We start from the raw sequence: 12,341 nt of genomic DNA on the forward strand, positions 1-12,341 counted from the left end.
GCGCGGCACCCATTTTGCACGCAACTTTCTCATGTACAAATATTCGTGAATGAAATGATGTACACGTTCAGATGATAACTTCACAATGTCTGCTATCTTGAGCGACTTCACTTTACGGTCATTCAAAATTATTTTGAAAACTTTTGTTTTTCGTCGGTGACAGCCTATCTTGAGCGTCAACTGAGTTCGCCGTCTTCGGTGCTCATTTCTTCACGTTTAAACTTAGCATACCAATCAATGATGGTATAAGATTGTATCGTTCCGTATTTAACATTTTTTCTTTTTGTTTTCAGATCCCGAACAAAGACTCAGCGGCTACAGATCAGAATTTCAAGAATGCGCACTTGTTGTTTCGTTGCAAATGTTCAATCTCATTCTGGAAAGGTGCGTATCCCTTCTAGACGAACACCTGGCTTCGAAACCTGAAAAACTCAACGAAGTTTCGATGGACACCCACGTATTGTTGCCTCCCATCAAGATTTGGTGCGACTGGATGCTGTGCCATAGCAGCGTATGGAACCCTCCTCCGTCAACGCAAGACTATAGAGTAGGGTAAGTGGATTTTTTTCCGTCCACAGTTGTGTCTACTGGATCAGTCTATTTTTGGGAAACCTTTCTGTGCTTTATGTATACTAAGTGACAAAGAAACTGCAACACCCAGAATGAGCTGTTTAAATTAAATTTTTTTTTTTGTTAAAACATACATAGGGTAGCAAGGAGTAAATGATTGAAATTTGGAGAAAAAACGATGGGTTTACTATTTTTTTTTAATAATTTTGTTAATAATGTATTTGTCCACCGCGATTATCTAACACTCCCCAACACGTCTCGGCATTGATGTAATAAGATGGTCTATTCATTCTTGAGGGATACTATCCCAAGCTACTCGTACTTCATGCCTCAGAGCAGCTAAAGTCCGTGGGGACTGAGGTAAATTTCCAAGCCTTCTACCCATGATGTCCCAAACATGCTCTATGGGCGAAATATCAAGGGATCTGGGCCATGGCAAAATATTCACATGAGTCGCTTCGAAAAAGGTTAAACTAACTCCGGCAACATGAGATCGGGAATTATCTTGTTGAAATATTGGATTCTCGAGCAGGTTAAGGTAAGGGAGAACATATGCCTCCACTATTTCTTGAAGGTAACGCAGCGCTGTCATGTTACCTCGAATGAAGACTTAAGGTGACCTACTCGCATGTACAATAGCACCCCATACCATAACGCCTAATGTCCGTTGTACATGACGCTTTACATCAAACAGAGGTTCACGTCTTTCTCCCCGACGTCGACTAACCCTTCTTCGGCCATCATGTGCACCCAAGGAAAATCGAGAATCATCAGAAAAGACGACCTGATGCCATTCCACATTCCAATGTTGGCGTTCTCTGCACCACTGTAATCGTTGCCGGCGATGCTCAACCGTCAGAGGTAAGACAAGATGCTGAGCTGAGCTACAGGATGGCCTTGTTCTCCTAACCACTCATTAGCCAAAGATCGAGTTGTCGCAAATCGGTCTCTAATGGCCATAAGTCTTAGACGTCGATCTTGAACTTCATTTGTCCCCTTCGATGCCCGGTGCCTACTTTTCTTCGATTTTGGGCATTATCAAATTACGCTCGACAACATCTCATAACAGTAGTTGGATTTCCGTTCGTACGGTTAGCGATTTCTCGAAATGACAACCCTGCCTCCCGTAGATCAATAATTCGACATCTTTCAAATTCACTAAGCTGGCGATAATTTCCGCGTACACGTGCTCTAGGCATTTCAACAACAACTAAACATCGACTTTGGATCTACTCGAACAGCTGGTTTGTTGTAAAATTCAAAGTAACAAAAATTGTTGAAATGAAATAACCTTCACGATTTTTTCTCTAAATCCAATCATTTACTCCTTGCTATACTCTCTATGTTTTACCTAAAACAATTGAAAATTTAAACAGCTCCTTCTGGGAGTTGCAATTTCTTTGTCAGTTAATATAATTGATGATATGAAGGGTTTCCTGATAAGAGGTACATTTTGATATTAAAAAAAAGTAGTTACTTGTCAAAAGTCAAAAGTTTCAAAAGTCACAGCTCCCCAGATAGCGGGCTATTCGAAATGAAACTTCTTATTGTAGTATTGTATACAATTCATAGCGATTTTCACGTGCTTCTTTGCTCACGAAGATGAATGATGCTGGAGACTCAGATCATCTCTTGCACATTCGAGGTTGATTCATATCTACTAGCACGTATTCTGATATCAAACAACGCATGCTGCATCATATCAGCTCAACTGACACGCGTCTGCTCTGTACCTATGCTATGGGATCATTTTGGCTGGTTTTGAAATGTTTCATGGTGTGCCAAAATTTGGAGCTGATTATTATTTTCAGAAAAGTAATTTATGAGCTTGAGTAGCAGTTGCGTGAAGACATTGTAGAAAAAACGATTTCATTCGAAATAGACAAATTTGCAGTGTCCTTCAATGGTTTGGAGCAGATATATTTGGCATATATCTGGAAAAAAATCAAATTTTTCTAACTGTTTTTTTTATTTTCATATGAATTTACCTTTCTCTAAGAAAATTGTTCCAAACAATTCACGAATAGTATTGTATTGAAGTTATGATGCAAAGAAACTCTGGTGTGTGCACTGATTGGATTTTGTTTCAGACTTTTTGAGATAGTCCACCTGTTGCTTTGGCTAGAACTTAGCAAAGTTCTGGAAGGTGGCGCCATCAAGAATTGCTCGAATTCCTGCTATCTTCAACTAGCAATAATCGCATCTCGGGAAACCCTCATTGATTACGATATTGCCTCTGCGCAAAGCCTCCTGCTATCTGTCTATCGGCTCTCAAAAATGAAATAATGATTCGACAAACTTTCGCAAAAATTACAATTCAGTTCATATCGAATTAAATAAATGAAATTATTGAAACATAATGACAGCTATAAGTCTATTCAGGGAATAGAAGATTATTATTATTATTTTTATTGTTTCAATAAGAGTAGAGGTACAAATATCTATAAACTCAAACTTAAAAAAATAACATTCGGAAACTAAATATAACTCAAAACAAAAATTATGGTTTACAATGAGAAAAAAATTAGGACGTATTATTCTCGAGGTTGGGTAATCCATCCGTCATATCCATTCTTGAAGGCGTTGGTGGAGGTTGCATCTACAAGATTGTCACTAGATTAGAATATAAACTATTATTCTGAAGGCAAAGGTCTCGAGAAATGTCAAATATAAACGATGTATGCCCCATCTGAAACTCTAGTGATCTCTTGAAATCAAGTAGGCATAAATCTGAAAAAATTCCCGTTTTGTCTTAAAGTTTTACAGTTATAAATAAGTAGACACACCAGGGTTTCTATGCATCTTAGTTGAAGTATCAAGGCATGTTTTCATGGCATTCTTTGCTAAGAAATTTATGTTTCTTTTCGACATCACTTTGAATATTAATAATGCTTCAAAAGTTCGAACAATAGCCTGTTATGAATTTTTTTAGGCAATAATTAGGCGCCTTGGAAAACAATGTTTTTTATGTCTGCCACCTAGCCCTTCTTTAGAAGGGAATCATCGTTTTTCAACACCTGCAACCATACGTTCTTCGTCTAAATTGATCAAAAACCGTTTCTCAGCGATCATAACATCACAAGCTACCTAGAAATTTAATTGAAAATGCCAGAAATGATGGACGAAATCGAAGAAGAAGTAGACTGATTTCGATCTAACCACAAAATTAGACTCGGATCATTCAGTTTCTTCTAGCTCGGCCATTATCTCGACAGACTGCTTTTTCAATCATTCTCCTCATAAATTACGTTCATTATTATTTCTTTTTTATCCTTCGCAGCATCTCCCGAACATACATCATGAAGTTATAACGTTCTAAATATGCATTATTCGAGAACGTACGAGGAGTTCCATTAATCATCATCTTTCGCTGTGTTTATGGATCTTTCGGCTAATAGATCATTACTATCGTGATTAACATCGATAATGTGTTTTTTCTCTTTTTTTTTGCAGGGCTCCCGTGGACCCTTGGACCAGATTGGCGATGTTGATAAATCTGCTGAGACAATTGGATCAGACAGCGTCGTCCGTATTCTCGAATGAGCAGCTTGAAGGTAAGATTTCATCGGATGTGTTTCTCATTTTCCATCATTTCCTGATTAAACTTTTGAATTTTTTTCGAATAGAACGAATTCTGCTATAAAAATCTAACATGATTTGATGAACCTTTCAAAGTCTTCTGCATTTCTAACTCACTATAAAGCGTCAATTGTCGTTTAATTTGTTTACAGAGCTTTATTCTGTTTGTTTTATTCTGATCTTTGGTTTGTATTTTTTCGTAGGAAATGTTAAAAATATCGACTGTAGAATCAGTTTGTTTTCTGAATAAAGGTACCATCGATCGGTACCAAAGTTACTGTGAGAGACTGAATTAGAGAGAGGAATAAGAGAGAGTGAGCTCAGAGAAAGTGAGAGAAGAGGATGAGATAAGAGGAAGTGAGAGGTGAGAGGAGACAGGATGAGGGAATGATAGAGGAATGAGTGTGAGAAGAGGGAATATTAGAAGAGGAAGTGAGGGAAGACAGTGTGAGAAATGAGAGAGTGAGAGAAAAGAATGGGTGTGTGAGGAAATAAAGATATAGAGTGAGAAGAAAGGTTGTGAGAAGAATTAGTGTGAGTAGAGAGAGTGAGAGAAGAGGGAGTGAGAGAAGAGGGTGGGAGAGAAGAGGGAGTTAGGGATGAGGGATTGAGATATAAAAGAGTGAGAGAAGAGAGAATCTTAGAAGAGAAAGTGAGGGAAGAGAGTGAGAGAAAAGAGAGTTAGGGAGTTAAAAAAGAGGGAGTGAGATAAAAGAGAGTGAGAGAAGGGAGTGTGACAAAAGAGGGAGTTAGAGAAGAGAGAGTGAGAAAAAGGGGGGGTTAGAGAAGAGAGTGTGAGAGAAGAGGGAATGATAGAAGAGACAGTGAGAGAATAGGGTGTGAGAAATGAGATAAAGAAATGTGTGAGTGAATAAAGAGATGGAGTGAGAAGAGAGAGTGTAATAGAGCAGTTGAAAAAGGAATAAGGAGAGAAGCGAAAAGAGGATAAAGTTAAGAATAAATTCCATCATTCGTCGTTTCTTATTCAATATTTCGCCCGTATACAGACGTTTCAATCCAATAGTGTTCGTGAGACCGACCGAACTCATCTCTGTTTCAAAATTAGCATAAGTGAACACCTCCAGCTCAAAAAAAAGGACCAAGCCGAATGGAAGAACATTGCACGCGTCTGAATCCTCGCAAGGCGCAATTCCTGCATAAAGTTATCGGTCGATGAGCCCTGTATGCAGCCATTGTCCCAATTGGTCAATAATTATAAGTTCGAAAAAAGCTCAGCCTCTGATGCCCATCTTACTACGATTTCGGATTGGAAAAAACGTGCGTGGTACACGAGCGCCCTCTATCGGCAGAAATAAACGCCTCCGCCTAAATTAATACGTCCCTCTCCTCCTCCCTCGTGATTGGGGTGCCGCAGGGTGCGGTAAACGCGCCAGGTGGGGTCATCGTTTCGCGCGTTCGATCGATTAATTAAAAAAAAACAAAAAATATGCGGTCTCCGGGGTTCGACGGCCGAAATTCTGCGCTGGAATGTGGATATCAATCGAGGCGGAGTGAGATTTGGGGCCGATTTGAATTCTGGTCGCGCGACTCCGACGAGGGTAGGTTTTCGGACTGTACCTAGAGGTGCCATTATCGCGTGGTCGGTAGGATGGCCTCTTCATGGTGGAATTTCGGAGAGGTAATTAGCGAGAGCGGACTGGTGTTTATCGAGGAGGGAATAACCATCGTCAGAACCGGTGTTTTTGATGGGGTTGTTCCTTCCTCTTGGTTATTTTTAGCGAGCGCAAGGTCGATTTTGTAATCGAGCGATGTTATCAGGTTGTTTTGGCGTTCGCTCTAGATAATTATGTATCTCGGTGGTAAACGTAGCCAGTAAGTAGTACAGGGACTATCAAAACAAAACTTTACCTCGCTTTAGAAAAGAATATTGGTCTCATGAGTTTTCCATTTGGTGTTTCCATTGGAAGACTATTGCACATTATGTGCTGAGTTTTGTGGTGCTTGTTTTGATATCTTCAGAGATATCTTAATTCGTTGAAACTTGTAGGTTTTATGTCAATAAAAATAATAGCAACTGGAAAACCTGTTTCTGACTTCCCAAATAGGCGAGGAACTCATTTCCTCATTGGTTCGTTTAAAGTCTAACATTTCATTTGTTAGATTTCATCTCAGAGTGAATATAGATCACCTTAAAAAATATGTTATTGCTATAAAATGCTTTTCGAATAATCAGAATTCTTTTTTCTTCATTCTGAAGGAATCTTCATCCTGCTGACAAAACAATTACTATTGCTCGATTGATCAGTTCAGCGACGTATTATTTCTCTTCGGCAGGTGATAGAGATGTAGTGCTGAAAAGCCTTCAAGTGAACATAAAGAATCATTTTGATAAGTGGTACAGCTTTTATTTTTTCATTTACAGAATTTTTGCCACAAAAATGAATATCGAATATATTTTTTCTCCATCTGCCTTGTAACTTTTCTTAGGAGTATCGTTATACAATCTTTCTAGGTATTGGAGTACTTTGCATCTCCAGCCTTTTGTCAAATTGAATTGCTGCACCTATTATCTACACTACATCATTCGATCAGTGCATTCTGAGTGACATCTCCTTTTTTGGGTGTCTACCGTTAACCTTGCGAGCTTCTCCAAGTTGATGTAGTCCCCCTTGGTGAGTGAGGCTCTCAAGAAGAGAACATCATATAACTCTTGGAATCTATCATGGAACTTCTTTATCTACATGTAGTAGTTTTTATTGTTGGTGATCAGCTTTTTCTGTTCGAAACTTGCAAGGAGGTGCGTATATCTTCTAGACCTCCACTTTATCAGGGAAATAGAAAATGGTGGTTATTCAATTGGTGGTCTCATAACTATTTGTAATCGATTTGATCCTTGTTGTTCATCAATATACCTAAAAGAAAGAGTTTCAGGAAAATAAAAAAAGCGAAATAGAAACACTCTGACGAAATTTACCTGGTTTGGATCATTCCAGAAAGTTTCTTCCAAACTTTGATACTTCGAAATCTAAGAAATATCTTAGCAAGAATATGCTACACCTTCTTACTGGATTCCTTGGGGGAGGGGGCATTGCCTCCTTGGGAAGCACCTCATGAGAATGAGTATAGCAGAAAACGACTAGTGCAGATTGCGTTTGAAGGAGGAAGAAACTCCTTATCACCTGGTGACGAAATGTATCGCCATCGCTAGCCAACGCAAAAAATACTTTGGACAAGAGACTTTGTAGAAGTGAGGAAGTAGCTTCCTTGGAGTCATCCCAAATATTGGGGTTCATTAGATTTCTGGAACTGGAGGGCGAGCTGTAGACCACCACGACCAATGGCGAAAACATCTCTACCGGGGACACAATAGACCATTATGCCTTGGTGCAATCTTAAATCTACAATATTGTGTGTCATCGTTTTAGTTTTTAGATGTTCTCTCATTTTTTCCATTTCTTCTTTTTGTTTAGATTGAATCTGAAATCTAAAATATCCAGTATTATGAGGAGTAAGAGGTACGAGATTCTTAAAGCAGGATTTTGCTTTTGGGTAATATTGAATATAATTTCGAAAAGAAAACAAAGTAAATTTGTGGTTCATCTATAAGTTTGATTTAAAATGTAACCATTTGATGTCAATCTTCGATTTTGGTTAGTTATCTGCGATGATGGTTTGTAGTTCAACATTTCGAAAGCGCAGAAGAAGAGTTTAATTGAACTCTCCTTCTGTATGACCACGCTCTGCTCCGCAATGAACACTTTTCCTGTTTCTGCCTTTACTATCATTAAGACAGGCGATCAACGACCTTAAAGGCAGTTCTTCCACCTCAGGAAATGGCGTATGATATTTCTGCCCTCTTCTTCTTCATCTCGTTTAGGACCAGGCCACGTTCTTGCGGAATATTTATTATTGTTGATTTAATTTATGCTAATAAGGCCGATTATCTTGGCGCGTACGGGCGGGCGGTCGCGGAGAATGAAAATATATATTCGTTTTATAAATAGATCTCCGAGCTTCTCGTAGGTGAATCGTTCCGCCGTAATCTGTCGTAAACATAACTGACCAACTATGCTAAAAATATCCACGTTTCTATTTATACTACATACATGTTCTCTTGCGCTACGTGCCCGTTCCGACTTTACCTGTTCTCCGATGTGAGGTTCGGCGCCTCGTATGTGTCCGCACATATCAAACAGGATCGGCTAACGTAACTCCGATGATCGGGGAGAAAAAAAAAGTGGAGGATTGTCTGTCGGCGTTTTATCTGGACGGCGCGAAGAAGAGCTACCCGACATACGTGTGCACGAAGACGTCGTCAAGTGCGTGGAGTGTCACCGACTGGTGCTATTCTATTCGATATTGCTATCGATTATTTGCAATTTTTCGCGTTGTACCACTGCAGGTGGTTGTATTTTTCCGTGTGGACTGAGCCGTATGCCACAAGATTATATTGTGCAACAAGTGGGGAAAGTCCAACTCTTCTCACGAGTGAGAAAAGGGCTTTCTCCACATGTTGCACACTATACTTTTCCTACAATAGCTATGTAAAGTAGCGTATTCTTCATTGCTTACTCAATTTCAGAACTATGTATTGCTCATACTGTGAGAAATATTATCTCACACGGCACTCTGCCCACACCTCGCTTGGTAGGCCAATGAAATTGGTCTTTTGGGAAGTCTTTTTTATGGTAAGGCAAGAAATGAACTGATACTGTCAACGGAGGCCATTTTGAATTGAATTAGGTACCTTACTCGAATTGTTTAAATTTGTGCCGTTGTAGGAAAAGTATAGTGTGGGAAAGTCCTTTTCTCACTCGCGCACTGGCCTTTCAGACACAAGCCTCCACACTCGTGAGAAAAGTTGGACTTTCCCCATTTGTTGCAAAATACACTAATTTCCTATAACTGCCCAAATTTGAATAATTCAAGTAATATAAGTACCTAATTCAATTCAAAATGGCCTTCGTTGTCAGTATCTGTTCGTTTCTTGCGTTTTCAAGGAAACTACTTCTCAAAACCCAATTTCATTGGTCTACCAAACGAGGTGTTTGGCAAAGTGCCGTGTGAAATTATTTTTCTCTAATTCTGTGGTTATTCCGTTCATTCTTCCACATCTTGTAGAACAAAATCGTGCGAGAATATATCAGAAACGCACAGTTTTCATGGTTATATTTTATTATTCTATGTTGGCACTCCGAACTTTCCGCTACGGCTTCATCTGCCAATTCATCAAATTGCCTTAAAGAAATCAGTTCTGCTAACCAACATTTTTCAATGCAAAAATCACTAAATTATATTTATGGAAATATTTCATTAATTTCAATGAAAATGCAATGAATTAGAGAAAATAATGTATAATGCTCGTACAGAAGGCTCATTCTACCACTCGTTCATTCCAAAACTCGCCACTTCGTGGCTCGTTTTTGAATTTTGAACTCGTGGAAGAATATCAATGCCTTCTGCACTTGTATTATAAATAACTATTCTCACAGTATGAGCAATACATAGTTTTGAAATGGAGTAAGCTATAAGAATATGATACATTCCCTAGCAGTTGTAGGAAAAAAACCATCTGGTACCAATTTGGTCTTCCTCAACATCAATCCAGCGGTAGTTTTCGTTTTTGAATTCAAATGTAAATGTGCTATCTTCTCTTTTCTTGTTACAAAAATAAGGATGTATACCAGAAATGATAGTTCTGTTGTTTTTGCGCATCAGAGTTTGTAGCTAATGAAATGCATGACTAGCCTCAGCATCGTCAGTGTCTGTGAGTCAGAGTAGACCCTAGAAAAGATTTGCTGAGCTCGAGAAAATCGAGAAAGTTGGATGAATTCATTGGGAGTGACACAACAAGCTATTTCAAAACCCCTGAAAGTCATTGGAATGATTCAGAAACAAGGAAATTGGGTACTTTACGAGTTGAAGCCGAGAGATGTTGAACGGCGTTTGTTTGCTTGTGAACAGCGGAAGGGATTTCTGCATCGCATTGTGAATGGAGAAGAAAAATGGGTTCATGACAATAATCCCAAGCGCAGGGGATCTTGGGGATGCTCTGGCCATGCTCAGTATTTGGTGAGACCAGCTCAGCTTAGTGTATTATGAGTTGTTAAAACCGACTGAAACAATTACAGGCGGTTGTTATCGAACGCTGTTAATGCGTTTGTACCGATCATTGAAAGACAAACGGCCGCAATACAACGAGAGACACGATAAAGATCTGAAGATGACAATATCGTTGCCGAAACGTGTGATGAAACTTGTAAATGTTCTTTGGGTTATAGTGCGCTCTACAATTTCAGTATGCTATATTATGCTTTTCACAAGAAACTATACTTCACTTCGTTCATTGAAATATATATGTTTTGAAAAGAAGTGATTGAATGAAGAACGTCAGTTCTCATATTGGTGATCAAATAACCACAAAAAGGTCAGTTTTTAATCCAACACTTTTGTCTGGCTTGGAGTAGAAGCAATACACAAGATAAATGAATATTTCTCTGTCATCTACTTACTTATTCTGTATTTTTGCTATCTTACATTTTTGTGTAATCTAAGAACAAAAAGGTACTTCTACCGGGTCAAAAATCAATTATAAAAGATGCTAAACACGCCGTAACTGAAAAAACAACCACCTTGCCATCAAAACATTTGCTCTGACCGTTCACAATCCTCGTTATGTACTTGAAGTAGTAATCAACCCTAGTGTACACACCCGGGTGGTTCTTAGCTCCACAACCGTGCCCGCTAGATATAATCCCAATCTGCACTCCCCCGCACATCATCGGCCCTCCCGAATCTCCAATACAAGCATCTTCACCTTGACCCAAGGCGCATATCTTGCTCCTATCCATGAACAGATGCAGGTGCTGCTGACACTTCGAATGGGACAAGACCGGCACCACGGCGCAGCGCAAGACAGGTTCTTCGACGCCTCTGGTCTCGCTCGACGTGGATCCCCACCCCATAATCTGTCCTCGGGGGCAGAACTTCACCACGTCCGTGCTTCTATAAGGGTATATCGCCACCGGGTGGACGAAATCGTCCATGACGAAGGCGCTGTCGACGACCAGGATGCCGATGTCCCCCACCATCGTGACAGTGGAGTAGCTGCGGGGGATGTGGACGCTCCTCACCCGCCTCATCTGGATATCGGAGGGCTCGTCTTCAGTCAAGCCGGCCACGGCCCAGATGTCGCCGGGGTTGTTCTCGAAGTCGATGATGCAGTGCGCAGCCGTCAGCACGGCACCTGGGGACAGGAGGGTACCTCCGCAGAAGTGGCGCATGGCGGGCGCGAGCTGGAGGGATATCATGTAGGGGTGGTCTCTCACCGAACAGGGTTGACCTTTGACGATTCGAAATACACTAGGGACCAAATCCGCCATTCTGCCGGGTAGGTCGAATTGCGAGGATGTGTAGGGTGGTAGCAGTATTGCGAACGTGAAAAGTATCATTTTGACAGGACTCTATGTCGCTGTCATTTGGAGCGATGTTTGAATATTTGTTGGCCTTGTCTTCTCTGGTGCTTTATCGAATATGATTGGAGCAGCACGAGTTGCCCATGGGAGATCAACCAAAATCTTGTTATCAATTAGTGTATTAAAAGTGGAAGTTTCCAGTTAAATCTACCGTATATTCAACATTTCGAGTATTTATCCCATTTCCAAGAGATAGAGTATTTCCTCCATAAATTGAAGTCAAATCTCTAGGTATCATCTTCGATAACCAAAATCTTGAAGTGTCTGGTTAGTTTTCGGGGATATGACAGAGTTGATAGCTATGACAGATGAATAGTCTGTGGTGAAAAAAACCGATCATAACACTGGCATTGAGCGCGTTCAACAGACAGAGGAGAATGACTTTTGAGATAACATAATTAAGAAGAACTAAAACATTGGATTTTGCGGCATCAATTAATTAAAAGACAAATTCATTTTTGGATTACCTGGATGAATTTTTTGGAAACTGTGAGGACTTCAAGGATTACCTATTTATATAATGGAACTCAATCGATTTTCTTTAAATTTTCGAAAAATGGAGGGTATTAATATTATTAGCCTACAGCTTTCGTTTCCGGAATATTCCCACACTCCACTTATTTGAGCATGTATAATTCTTCTTCTTTCTAGAGACCTAATGGTTTGTTTGAATCTGGTTCTCCTGGGAAGTAAACAGCCAACTGTCTCTCCATCCTTTTGGTGGTCTTCATATGGGACGTCTATCTGATGGTTTAC

The 12,341-nt window shown here is 39.9% G+C and overlaps 2 protein-coding genes and 1 non-coding gene across 6 annotated transcripts in view; 1 reads left to right on the forward strand and 2 right to left on the reverse strand.

The window, feature by feature from the left end:
• Positions 1-12,341, forward strand: part of LOC123681047 (telomerase-binding protein EST1A) — an 83,789-nt gene that overhangs the window by 60,729 nt on the left and 10,719 nt on the right. For all 4 annotated transcript variants that reach the window (XM_045619235.1, XM_045619238.1, XM_045619236.1 and 1 more), the window contains 2 exons: positions 294-552; positions 4,024-4,124. In XM_045619235.1, coding sequence (XP_045475191.1) covers positions 294-552; positions 4,024-4,124 — 360 coding nt within the window. The remainder of the gene's footprint in view (positions 1-293; positions 553-4,023; positions 4,125-12,341) is intronic.
• LOC123681378 lies at positions 2,661-2,818 on the reverse strand. Its single transcript, XR_006747690.1, has one exon. It is a non-coding gene; the product is annotated as a U4 spliceosomal RNA (small nuclear RNA).
• LOC123681049 (trypsin-like) lies at positions 10,648-11,938 on the reverse strand. Its single transcript, XM_045619240.1, has one exon. The coding sequence runs from the start codon at positions 11,559-11,561 to the stop codon at positions 10,689-10,691; it is 873 nt and encodes a 290-aa protein (XP_045475196.1). The 5' UTR covers positions 11,562-11,938; the 3' UTR covers positions 10,648-10,688.

Source organism: Harmonia axyridis, chromosome 5 (genome assembly GCF_914767665.1).
Source record: "Harmonia axyridis chromosome 5, icHarAxyr1.1, whole genome shotgun sequence".
In the NCBI taxonomy this organism is placed as follows: domain Eukaryota; kingdom Metazoa; phylum Arthropoda; class Insecta; order Coleoptera; family Coccinellidae; genus Harmonia; species Harmonia axyridis.